We start from the raw sequence: 13,783 nt of genomic DNA on the forward strand, positions 1-13,783 counted from the left end.
TATCTAAGGAAAACATTATGAAAGAACCTATTTGAGAAGATAACTGAAGTCAAGACTAAAGAAAACCATTTTTATAAGACATTAAACACTAAAGCCCAGAGAAAACAGCATATCAGTATGCATTTAAAATATGCACTTGTTATGGTAATCACACGGGTCTGGTAAAATATAAATTGAGTGATTACATAATTCATCTAGTATTGCATCATAATTATTCAATCTCGTAACACAGATAAATTTTCACAGATACCTTCACCAATCTACAATATAGTTCCTAAAACTGTGATTCTGCATTTGGCTATGTCTATTTGGCACTTTATATCTTCATTCCATGAAGCATTCCACTGTAAGTGGGAAGAAGAATCCACACCTACATGAATAACCAAAGACACATACAAACTAGCATCTGCCCAGTAGAGAAGGTCTTCCTCGTGGTCCACAGAGAGCCCACAGGGCCAGACCAGGCTGCTGTTCACAACAGGTTCCCGGAAGTTGCCTCCCACTGTGGCTCTCTCGATTTTGGCATTAGTGCCCCAGGAACTCCAGTAGATATACCTAGTCATCCAAAGGGAGTCATAATTAATTCATCATAAGAAATGTCATAATCTTTACTGGAAAAGAATGTAAGCCATCTTCAACTGCAAGTTGACATTAATAAGGCACATGTAACCCTACTCCATTCTCACCCACACAACTTGCCCAAAAGGGACGTCCTGAGCATTGGGAGCATGCTGCCAACATTTCTAGTGTCAGAGTGAGCTCCTTCCCAGGTAGAGTCACTCATGCTCTTTCACCCTAGCTATCTAGTGTTACAAGCCCCAAAAATGTTGGCCCTCTAAGAACGTAAAATAATGTCAGGCCCCTCTCCCTTCAGAAGTAAGCAAACAAATATAATAAAGAAGATGATGGCATACCCTCCGCAAGGATCTAACACAACTGCTCTTGGTTTTATAACATGGGCTATCACAGCACGCTGAGACCCATCCTCAGCCATGGAGTTAATTGTCTGGTTGGTGTAGTCACTGTAATAAATTCTTCTATTAATCCAGTCAAAAGCAATGCCATCAGTAGTCCCTATATCTGGAGATACACCAACAAACACACATACATTAGTCTTCATATGTATTTTAGAATTATCGGGTCACCCATGTGTGCTGTTCTCACTGTGTCCACGGTAGGCTACACCTGGAGTGCTCTTACCTGAAACAACGACAGTGGGAGAACTGACCCCTGAATTAAGGTTTATATATGAAATCTGGCCATGGCTAGCTTCTAAATTTTGTGTAAAGTAAATTCTGTTATAGATGCTGTCATAGTCCAGGGCCATGACATGTCCTCCCATGATACTTATTGCTTGGAAAGGTAGGCTATGATCTTCAGGATCTAAGTGTAAGCTTCCCAAGGAATTCTCCAAGGCAAAGATGAGGAAATTTTCTTTCGGAATGACGCAGCTCTTCCCATCATGGTCCAGGGTTCCAAAAACACAGCTGCAGTTAGGAGTGTGCAACCCAGGCAGAGCAAAGCAGAGATGGGGGCATCCACCATTATTTTCCAAACAAGGGTTGTTATTGACCTCTGTTGGTGACCGGGGTTGGATACTCTGGTCAAAGACGGTCACATCTCTTAGCCAGTCGATATTGTCCCTTATCACTGTTGGTGGTTCTGTGTTCCCTGGTTCCTTACTAGCTTGGTAGATTTTTTTTAAGTTTCTGTCTACCCATATGATAGAATTTCCAAAAACCGTGATGGCATAAGGAGTAGGGTAACGACTGCCATAACGAATCATTTTCAATTCCTTTCCCTCAATATCGACCCTTGAAATTACATCTAAAGTATCATCAACCCAATAAACATAGCCATTGCTATGGTCCACTGCTAAGCCCCGTGGTGTGACAATGCCCTCTGATACAAGCACAGTCCTATTTGTACAGTCAAGAAAAGCACGTTCAATCTTCGGGTTTTGTCCATAGTCAGCCCAGAAGAGGTATCTGTTCTTGGGGTCTACAACAATATCCCTGGGCATATCCACTATGACTCTAAGGAGAACACGGCGGTAGGTGGTATTGATCCGCAGAACTTCTATCATTGATTCAGACTCAAAAGCATTTATGAAATAAAGATTTTCTGTAGGAAAAAAAAAAAAAATGAAAGCACATATTGGTGAATGTAAACCCAAATTCAAAACAAAAATATGTAAAGTTGAAGTTTGGCTCAATATATATTATCTTTTCTAAGATGATAAATATCTCAGTTTAGACTTAGAAAAATTATTATTTACTCAGGATCTAAAAAGATTGTTGCTTCAGATATGAAGAGAATGTGCCTATCTTCAGCTTCTAAAGCACATTATAATTCCCAGCAAATGTCAGAACCCACTTTCTACTGAAAGATATATTTTCACCCTGCTGGGTAGTTCAGTTGGTTAGAACATTCATCCTCGTATGCCTAGGTTGTGCGTTCAATCCCAGTTAGAGCATTTACAAGAACCAATGAATGCATGAGTAAGTTGCCCAACAAATCAACATTTCTTTCTCTCATCAATAATTTTTTTTAAGGTATATTTCCAAGAATGTCCTTCCTTTCCTACCTGAATGGTTAACACCTGAATCTTCAAAGACTCTAAATATACATCATCATGGAATACCTTCTACTTCAACGTGATAAAAAGGAGTAAAGAGGGACAGTCATCAGGTTGTTGACCAATGTTATCAATGTTCTGTGTGCTTAGCATTAACATGAGGTCTTTTCCTAGTCTTTCTAACTAGCATAGATAATTTCTTCTAAAGCCACCGAAACAAAAGTGCATTAATGTAAGTGCAAGAAGAAAAAGACCATGATGGCCCAGCTGGTGTGGTTCAGTGGTTGAGCATTGACCTATAAAACAGGAGGTCACGGCTCGATTCTTGATCAGGGCACATGCCCGAGTTAATGGCCCAATCCCCAGTGTGGGGTCTGCAGGAGTCAGCCAATCAATGGTTCTCTCTCATCAAAGGTGTTTCTATCCCTCTCTGTCTCTGAATCAGTGATAAAAGATAAAAATAAAAAGACCATGATGTTCAGACAGTATAATGGAAAGTGATTCCTAATTGATTCCATGTATTGAAAATTTGTTGTTAAACTATCTTCCAAGGTATATCTACTTTGTTCCTATATATGACTCAAACCTGTTCTGCAGAAGTTAGGCCGATACGCAGCTACTGATCTTTTCATAACCTGTCTCTAACTATAAATATATTCTAATCTGTCAATCCAGGGTTGGCAAACCTTTTCTATAAAGAATTGTTAATAACAAATAATTCTGGCTTTGCAGAGTATATGGTTCTTTCACAAACACTCAGCTCTGCCACTGTAACATGAAAGCAATAATAAACAATACATAAACCAAAGGGCATAGCTGTGTTCCAGTAAAACTGAACTTGCAATAGGCAGTGTGCTGCATTTGCCCCATAGGCCACAGACTATTGACCTCTGCTTTAACTATACACGCAAAGTAACGTAGAAAATTCATAATCAAGAGTGAGATTTAGGAACCCAATTAAAGCCTTATCTAACCATACTACCATATTTACTATTTGCAATAAACTCTTATTATAGTACCCAAATTTTTATAATAGATTTTAATATTTCTATGTGATATCTACTTACCAAGCTAGATAACACTCAGTGATACCTATTTTTATAGAATGGCATTATATTCTAAAAATTACAACATATTTAATACATTTTATTCTCAGTGTACCATTAAAAATTAGTAGTATTTCAAAGTTAAGCTCATGAAACAGTGCAACTATTAATGTAATACTGGGTCAGCCATTTCAATAGAACTACAATAGAGAAAATACCCAAAGAGGATTTTATAAATTAACAAGAGGAAGCAATTAATAATTTGGTGACTAACATTTCTCAGCTATAAAATAAATACTTGCCATTTCATGGTTTAGATTATATTTTGATATCAGAAAAACAAATGTGCAACATGAATAATGTTAGATTAAACTTTCTATTATAGAATAAAAGAAGGTAATAGAGATACAAATATAAAAAGGTTTTTCAATAAAATCAGTATATAGCTTACTTACCTGCTATCCAGTCCACTGCAATACCTCGCACTCCGTTTTCTCCTATCCCTTGTGTAATGATGTTTGTAAAATTAGACCCATTGGGTTTGATTCTACGAATTGCATTGTAAGATTTCTCAGAGATGCTAAAATCACACCAATAAATAAAGCCAGAAGATACATCAACATCCACATGCAGTGCATTTCGTCCTGGAATATTTAAGAAAAGATCGTTAAGCAAGGCTCTAGCTGAAAGTAGAACTTTTAAATGTCTGCTCTTCCCCTCAAACCCTTGTTCCCAACCTCCTGCTCTGCCTATGCCCCCATTACAAATAAAACTATTTGATTCCCAGTTGCAATAAGCAAACCTACCATCCAGATGTTGGTTTCTCACATTTCTCACAATAAGAAGCACTGGCTCCTGGGAGAAATGGCTGATTATAGTTTTGGAGTGGGGAGGTATGAGGTGAGCCTGGAACATCTTAAGAAGCAAGGAAGTAATCAAATACTAATGGCATCATGTCAAAAGAACACAGGCAGGCCGCCTAGCAGGTGTGCTCAGTGGTTGAGCATCAACCTATGAACTAGAAGGTCCGGGGTTGCAGTCTTGATCCCGGGGAGGAGGAGAGGGGGTGTGTGTAGGAGGCAGCCAATCAGTGATTCTCATCATTGATGTTCTATCCCTTTCTCCCTCTCCCTTCCTCTCTCTGATATTAATAAAAACATGTTAAAAGAAAAAAAAGAAAGAAAAAGAATACAGACAGCCACTTCAAGAGGTTCTCCCTGGTCAACATGGATCAACTGGAACCTCAGAAGAGTAATTATGTCAAATGATTTATAACACGTTGAATTAAAAAAATAAAAATAGATAGCTCTCCTAGAATATTATCTTATAAACGTAGAAGAAATGATATAATAAGAAAATCACCATTTTGCAATCCTAATTAAATAATCATTTCAGACAAGGATCATCAATAACTACTAAAACCAATGGGTAGAAGGCACTTGTGAAGCAGGATATTCACAGAGTGCTAAAGTGTGATGTCAAAAATTTTATACAAATTACAAAGGTAAAAATATACCTTTAAAAGGTAGGGATTTTATGGCAACTACCTTAACCAAGTGATCAAGTTTAAGTACCACTAAGAGAAGAACAATCTTTTTTTCCTTCATCTATGCATCACCTATGAAGTATTCTTGCCAAATGTATTCAACTCCAATCTAATCAAACAATTAGACCTAACTTTTACTTCATGAGAAATGCTAAGTAAAATTGAATAACAGGTTAAGTGACAACAGAAGGAAATAATGAGACAAATAACCAGTTTATCACTTAAAAAAAAAATCAGGGGCAACTACTACAGATCAAAAGAAACTAAAAACACATTCCAAATATAATGCATGAATCTTGATTAGATCTTGGCTGGAACGCAACAGCTATGAAAAATTTTCTGAGGCAAACTACAGAAATATAAATATGAATGGTGATGATAATGTCCATACAGGGTGGGGCAAAGGTAGGTTTACAGTTATGAGTTCATGAAACAAATTTATTCTTGCATCGTTATTTATTAATTATTGTATTCTTCACATATGAACAACTGTAAACCTACGTTTGCCCCACAACCACACACAAATTGAGAGCTCAAATGTGGTCACATTTGTTGAATCTAGGTAAGAACATAAGAGTGTTTAACTGTATCTTTCAACTTTTCTGCACTTGATTTTTTTAAAAATGAAAAGTTGGGAGGAAATTTTTATTGATTTTATAATATCTTTACAAGATAGTAACTTGGATGCATTACTTTTTAAATGTGAGAAAACAAAGATGTGTCAGGAGAACATGTGGCATGGTCATAAAGCAGGAGTATGTGTGGTGCCCCAGACACCTTCATCTACGCTTTTCTATCTCTTCTGACCATTTCTCCTTCATCCTTTGTCTTTCATTTTTGCCTTTTATTTTTATCATTAGCCTGTGACACACTCCTTCTGATGCTTCTAAAACTTAGTTCCTCTTTTGGTAGCATACATCCAGAAACCTCTGGGCTCACCTCGGAAGCAAGTGATCATTTTATACATTCACCGTATATAAGCCTAAAGTGCTGCAAAAATACAGTTACTAAGGAGAGACTAACACTTTCATCTCATTTATTTCAAGTCATCAAATATATATTGATAATGACATTTCATTATCATTCTAAATAATAGTATACTTTCTACCCTAAATCTCCATTAATACTCAGAAACAGGTCCAGTTCTCCTGACCACCAACTCTGTAGTACTTCTTGCAATCTTATGCTACATTCTGTATTGTTCTAGGACTGTCATTCTCACATGCCCTGGAACTTGTTAGAAATGCAGATCCACTAGCCCTACCCCAGATTACTAAATCAGAAAAATCTGTGGATAGGGTCCAGGTCTGTGTTTTAAAAGCTGTCCAATTCTGATGCATACTAAAATTTGAGAAACACTTGAGGCTGAACCAGTTTATTTAAAGGGAAAGAAAGACAAGAATCATTATATGCTGAACCCAAACATGGAAAAATGCTTTGCAGCACCAAAGATTTCCATATGGCACCAGATGGAGTCAAATCTTACTTATACTGTATTCGACATACCTTGGCCTGCCACTGGCACCATGGCTTCTGAATGATCAGACAGGTCCAAGCTAAAGCCTCTGATTGCAGACAGCATTGAAACAACAATGAAAGAGCTGTACGGAGAGCAGGTTCGATGATCAGGATTGAGTTTAAATCCAGTGGCACAGGCACACGAGAAGAGTCCTCCCGGTACAGGCAGGCACATCTGCTGACAGGCATTCACGTTGTTGCTACAGCCATTTGAGGATCCAGCAGAGCCTAAATGAAATAAGAAATCAGTGACCTTACCTACTTGCCTCTCCATCTCAAACTTTTAAAATTGAGTCACCAAATAATTCATTATAAAAATTAATAACAAAATATGGAGGGTGGGAAAGATTAACCAAAGAACATGCATATTTATATAACCCAATGGACACAGACAATAGTGTGGTGAAGGCCTTGGGGCAGGGCAGGGAAAGGGGACAACTGTAATACTTCCAACAATAAAGATCAATTTTTTTAAAATATGAAATCTGAGTTCACAACTTAAAAACAATAGTAGAAAAACTAGAGTTTATACAACTAACACCTAAAGGTATGAAAACAGGAAACCACGGTTGTTATCTACACTAATAAAAGAGCAACATGCAAATTAACCATGCCCACCAGCCAATCAGGAGCAAGTATGCAAATTAACCCAACCAAGATTACAGCCTGCCATGGAGCTGGAGCAAGCAGGAGGCTTGGGTTGCCCTGGCAATGGAGGAAGCCAAGCTTCCTGCCTTCCCTGGTTGGCCCTGGTCTCTGCTCAAGGCCACAAAGTTTCAATTATAGAAGATAAATAAATCCTAGATACTTGCTTCCAGCTGGCCCTGTCCTTTGCTCAAGGAGGCACTGAAAAAAAAAGAGGGGCTGGGACCTTGGGTCACCGGGGAGTGATCAAGCCAGGATAGGATGGCACGGGCCATTGGGGGTAAGCAGACCAGCAGGGGGGCCAGTTGGGGGTGAGCAGGCTTTCAATGGGAGTCAGTTGGAGGTGATCACAGGAAAGCCAGGGAAGGGCAGTTTGGAGTGAGCAGGCCAGCAGTGGAGGTAGTTGGGGGTGAGCAGGCCGGCAGGCAGAGTGGTTAGGGGCAATCATGCAGGCAGGCAGGCAGGTGAGCAGCTGGAGCTAGCAGTCCCTGATTGTGAGAGGGATGTCTGACTGCTGGTTTAGGCCCAATCCCTGTAAACAGGCAGTAGGACATCCTTCAAGGGGTCCCAGATTAGAGAGGGTGCAAGCCAGGCTGAGGAACACTCCTCTCCCCCCATGCATGAATTTTGTGCACCAGGCCTTTAGTTGTATAATAGAGAATGGAGCATCAGCCGGGACCGGTTTGGCTCAATGGATAGAGCGTCGGCTTGGGGACTGAAAGGTCCCGGGTTCGATTCCGGTCAAGGACATGTACCTTGGCTGCGGGCACATCCCCAGTAGGAGGTGTGCAAGAGGCAGCTGATCGATGATCTCTCTCATCGATGTTTCTGACTCTCTATCTCCCTTCCTCTTTGTACAAAATCAATAAAATATATTTAAAAAAAAAAAAAAGAGAATGGAGCATCAGTTAACTATATTAAATGACAAGTGGTTGCTTCTGGAAGAATAAATCATGCAAGAATTAGGGTGATCAGTATACAAATTCTAATCTCCCCCCACCCCCTGGCCTATGTACAGGCATTTAAAATTATATTCATTTAAATAAAATATCAACAATGTGATAGGGATTTGTAATAAAATATATTAAATAAGAGTATTAAAAGGTTTTTTTTCCCACATGCAATAAATATAATACCAGTGACAACCAAGGTAATAGAACAGCAAATTGTTTGATAATCTTTGGTCAGTCACTTAAAGCTATAAAATATAAAACTATAAAAAATAACCTTTAGACCCTAATTTAAAGGGGAAAAACAGCCGAAACCGGTTTGGCTCAGTGGTAGAGCATCGGTCTGCAGACTGAAAGGTCCCGGGTTCGATTCTGGTCAGGGGCATGTACATTGGTTGTGGGCACATTCCCGGTAGGGGGTGTGCAAGAGGCAGCTGGTCGATGTTTCTCTCTCATCGACGTTTCTAGCTCTCTAGCTCTCTCCCTTCCTCTCTGTAAAAAATCAATAAAATATATTTTTAAAAATAAATAAATAAATAAATAAACAAATAAATAAATAAATAAATAGGAAAAACAAGTTAGGTTATTTCTGGGAGGAAAAATTATGTTGAAATAGGCAACGTCTAAAAGTATTCCTTTTTGGCCGAAACCGGTTTGGCTCAGTAGATAGAGTGTTGGCCTGCGGATTGAAACGTCCCAGGTTCAATTCTGGTCAAGGGCATGTACCTTGGTTTCAGGCACATCCCCGGTAGGGGGTGTGCAGGAGGCAGCTGGTCGATGTCTCTTTCTCATCGATGTTTCTAGCTCTCTATCTCTCTCCCTTCCTCTCTGTAAAAAATCAATAAAAAATAAATTTAAAAAAATAAAAGTATTCCTTTTAAAATTAAAAATTCTATCCTTTTAACACTCTCCCAACAGTCATCCAATTAATACATAGTAAGCAATATTCCAGAACTCTTCTAGTTACTAGATAGAAAGCATGAAACAAGACAAAGTAACTGTCCTTATGGAAATTATATTCTAATGAGAAACTCAGACAATGAACCAATTGATAATATGTCATCGAGTGCTGTGAAGCAAAAGCAAAGTCAGGAGTTTAAAGTGATGGGGGAAAGAATGGGAATGAGCTCACTCTGAAGTCAATCCGGCCTTTCAGAAGGCAGATTAGTTTCAAACACTTAGCCATACTTAAGACATGGTTATCATTTTTAAAGTATTTGGAGTAATTTCAATTTGCACTCATGTGCATGTACATTGGTCTGTGTGTGTGTGTGTGCGTGTGTGTGTGTGTGTTTGTGAATATACATTGTACATCCATGGATGTGTATGTTTCAGTGACAAATACTTACTGCGTCTGTGGTAAACTCGAAGTCCCCTCAGATTTGGAGTATTATCTCGCAAGACTACTTTGTTAGCCCCAGTGGCCTTGTCAACTCTTTCAATGACCTCATAATGCTCATCCGTATAATAGAGGAAGGGACCGTAGACAGCAATTCCCCAGGGGTGGGAAAGATAGTTTACCAGGACCATTCGACTGGTGCCATCCACGTTTCCCCTTTCAATCTAAAAGATCAGAATTTTGTTATTGACTGATTCATAGTAAAATGAGAGAACTTTTAAAGCTAATATATCTGACTCTGTACTTTTTGTAGAACTTGTACTTTACAGAAATTTTTCATATCTATTTTTTGATTTGATAGCCACAATTATACTAAGCAGTTGGCCAGGCAAATGCACTGTGCTCATTTCATTGATAATGAAGCTGGAGTTCAAATAAGCCAATCAATTTTCTCAGGTGGCATGATGAAAAAATGAGTACCAAACCTCTTTCATCCCTAAATGTGATATTCTGGTCAAAGACACACAATCACTGTCTCCTTAAATAAATCCAACGGTGGGCCATTACACAGGAGCTGACTGACCCTGCATTTATCATCATCAACAATTTCTGCAATGGGGATAGGAAATGTGATCCAGACAGTCATAGAAGATAGCAGACTGGTGAGGCAAAGGTAGAGCAGAACAGGTAACAAGCCTTAGTCAAAACGACTTGATAAACTAAAACATGTACCAAGAGTGAAGTTCCTTCTGGAAAATGACAAATAGTTGCTTCTGAAAAAAAACAAACAAAAAACAAACAAACAAACAAACAAAAAAAAACTGTAGACACAGCTGGTCTGGTTTCATTCGAAAAACTTGTCTCAAGTGATTCCTCTGTGCCAGGATCGGAACTGAGTACTGACAAGAGAGACAAACAAGGTCTGGCCCACTGCCTCACTGGACTCGGGAACCCAGCAGTTGCAAAAGCAGGTTGTGCCTTAAGAACTGACAGAAGTTCCAGAAGGCTAGAGCACAGGGAATAAGGTTGGAGGGGATCTGCTGAAGGAGTAATCTGGAGCAGATTAGCTGACCAATTCTGCTGAAGTGTTTGGAGCTACTTCTCTAGGCCAGCATTCTAGGCTGAGCGGTTATCAAACCTATTCGTTGTGGTTTTACGAAGACAACATGTCTCCATCATGAAAGCAGGTCCAGTAATGAGGGACATGGTCTAGTCAAGGGAAGAGAGAAGTGGTTCAGGTTGGGGGAGATAACAGAAAAAGGAGGTACCTGAGAAAAGAGGCAGAGGACAAGGATTTTGTGATGATTAAGGATGGACATGGTTATTAGAAAGAAGCAGAAATAAGAGGTTCTAGCCTGGGAGAAGGGACGGAGAGTCACACCAGCAACAAGCTCACACATTCAGAAGGGCAGAGCAGAAATAGAAATGGGAAGGATGAAGATGGTGGGTCATGCTAAGTAATATAGAGAAATCATAGCATGTAACAAGAGCTTTCTCATCACTGTACACATTCCAGACAGCTCAGAATAATCAGTATCAGCTTCATGAGCTCAGCAAGGAAGGCCAATAGACTAAAAGGATGCCCATACCACTCCCCTGCTGGTGACCGCCCAGTAGAGTTTCTGATCCTGGATATCAAGAGTGAGAAACTCCAAGTGTTCCAGGTCTCCAGTGAAGAGGGTCTTTGGAGATGTGCCATCCATGTGAGCACTTGCAATCTTTGCAGGAATTCCACTGTCAGTTCCTTGGTCTGACCAGTACAGTTTCCTACAACCATGAAAAACACCAATATTAGTGAAATAGAAGGTGGATTAGAGTGAATGGCATCTCCAACTTTAATATTTAAATTAAAATGTGTATTTCTTTTCCTCAAGATGCACATAATTTAGTGGAGAAAGTCTGATACATCAATATTAAACACACACACACACACACACACACACACACACACACACACAATATGGAGGAGTACTTAACCAGAATCAATGTCTATATATCTCCTAGCTATTACTGGGGCAAAGGCCATTTTGAATAATATCTTATCCAGGGGGATATCGTCCACCATTAGTGGGTGATCCTTTAGCTTTGGCAGGTAGGTGGAAGGTTTATGACTGAGAAGAAGCCTAATTCAACAGTCAGACAGTTTCAAAGAATCGCATATTGCCCAGTACACAGGGAATTGGAATCCCACTGGCATGCTGATATCAGGATATACAACTTTTTCCTACCTTTCCATTTCACAATGAACTAGACTCTGTATATACACATAAACCCCAGTCACCACAGAGAATAGCCAAATCCATGTTATATGAAAGTTTATCAAAATATAAGAAGGGCTGGTTTCCACTGAAAATATACTTCTAGAATTGAATCCAAGCTTTAATTTCTATCTCTTCTGCCATAGCCACAATAGACCATCCTCTTCACTCTTTTCTCACAAATCCTTACCCTTCTTAATTCCAATCATCTTTAATTGTACACATCTTCCACTACCAATCCATGTCTCCCTCAAACTTCTCAAACTCTGAAATTCTCTGCTTTGACAAACTCTCCTGTCTCACCCCTGCTCCTATTTTATTTCTCCCATTGGAGCTTCTTTGCCCTTAAAAGTTGCTTGAACTCCCAAACCTCCAGTCCTTCTATGCCTGGACCTTACCTGTAACCATTTAAATAATATTCTATCACTTCTCGGCCTTTTGGCTAAGATCAAGTGTAAATAATATTCTTATTTATTCTCTTGATCTCCCATTGTGTCTACCTTGCTAAACACAAACCCTGCATTCCTGTCATTATTTTCTTTCTCCTCTCCCATTTCAGGTTTTCAAGAGTTTGCTAAACAAAATTATAAAGCTCTTGTGAATTTTTACTTCATTAAAATTTAAGCTACCTAATCTTAGCTGAGAACAATCATCCCTAGCTCACTATATCATGTTCTCCTTATCAATTCTTTCAAGGAGATGTCTACTCTAATTCTTTGCCCATAATTTTTACTCACAATTATTTAATCACTGACTTTTCATCTGCTCTTAAAAATATGCTCAGGTTTCCCTATTCTAAATTTTTTTTCCCTGTAACATTTTGACCTACACTTGTTCATCTTTTTCTAATTTTTCAATACTATACTCCTAAAACCAGTAGTTGCACTTCCTTACCATTCTTTCATTATTTAGCTCCTTTATATCTCCAGTGAACATCCTCTGTCACACATGTCACCAGCAACTCAACCTTTAATAGTGATCATCCACACAAATCATTTTCTGCAACACCTGATTCAATAACATTAACCATAACCTTCTGAAGATTTTCTCTTTAATCATCCAAAGAATCAATCATTCTTTTGAGCATCCAAAACATTACATCCATGAGTTTCTATCCTATTTCTTTGACCAGTTCCCCTGACAAAATAATTGTCTCCCAATCCAACTGGGCTTCTCTTAGTAATCTCAATATGCCCTCCCTCTTCTGCCCCTGCTCCTGACTTTCCTTCCTTCATAGAATGGAAGATTATCTTCAAAGTCAGCTCGACCGGGTGAAATTCTATCTATCTTTTAAGAGCCAGTACAAATAGCATCACTTCCACAAAGCTGAAAATTTCTCTCTGCAGAACTATCATCCCATTTTTTTTTTTTTTTTTTTGTCTCTCTTCTGGCTTTTAATCATATATATACCTGGGTAATTTGTATTTAAGCACAGAACTTATCCAATTCACCAAGCTATAAATGCTTGAAGTTACTAAAGGATAGATTATATCTTTAATAATCTTTGTATATAACCCTGACCTTGGCAGAGACTGCTTTCACTTGTCAAAATCAGTGTCTTCCTCTTCTATATTGGTTAAAAGCTGGCTTCCATGCCATTTGATTGAATTCTAACAGAAGGAATGTGAGCAAAAGTAGTATGTACTCCTTGTAGGTGTGGCTCATAAAAACTACCCAGCACATTCCTGAATGCTCTTCCTTTTCCTGCTCAAAAGATTTTAACACCCAGGATGACCTGGACAGTCTCCAACTGAAGACCTGATTAGACTGAGTCCCTGAAAAACCGTAAAATAGAGCTTCTCCCACTTTCTACCCAAACTCCACTGCCCAAATGAAAGGCAAATAAACTTCTATTTTCTATGAGCCATTATACATTTTGGAGTTTGTTTTAATAGTTAACTAA

General features: G+C 38.8%; 1 protein-coding gene across 1 annotated transcript in view; it reads right to left on the reverse strand.

Moving 5' to 3' along the window:
* LRP2 (LDL receptor related protein 2) overlaps positions 1–13,783 on the reverse strand; it is a 196,811-nt gene that overhangs the window by 63,373 nt on the left and 119,655 nt on the right. Inside the window, exons 35-41 of the mRNA XM_084892365.1 lie at positions 11,212–11,389; positions 9,633–9,846; positions 6,677–6,916; positions 4,080–4,268; positions 1,201–2,124; positions 915–1,080; positions 397–555 (exon numbers count right to left, since the gene is read on the reverse strand). Coding sequence (XP_084748491.1) covers positions 397–555; positions 915–1,080; positions 1,201–2,124; positions 4,080–4,268; positions 6,677–6,916; positions 9,633–9,846; positions 11,212–11,389 — 2,070 coding nt within the window. The remainder of the gene's footprint in view (positions 1–396; positions 556–914; positions 1,081–1,200; positions 2,125–4,079; positions 4,269–6,676; positions 6,917–9,632; positions 9,847–11,211; positions 11,390–13,783) is intronic.

The sequence above is a fragment of the Pipistrellus hanaki genome (genome assembly GCF_964339955.1).
Source record: "Pipistrellus hanaki genome assembly, chromosome: 8".
Taxonomy (NCBI): Eukaryota; Metazoa; Chordata; class Mammalia; order Chiroptera; family Vespertilionidae; genus Pipistrellus; species Pipistrellus hanaki.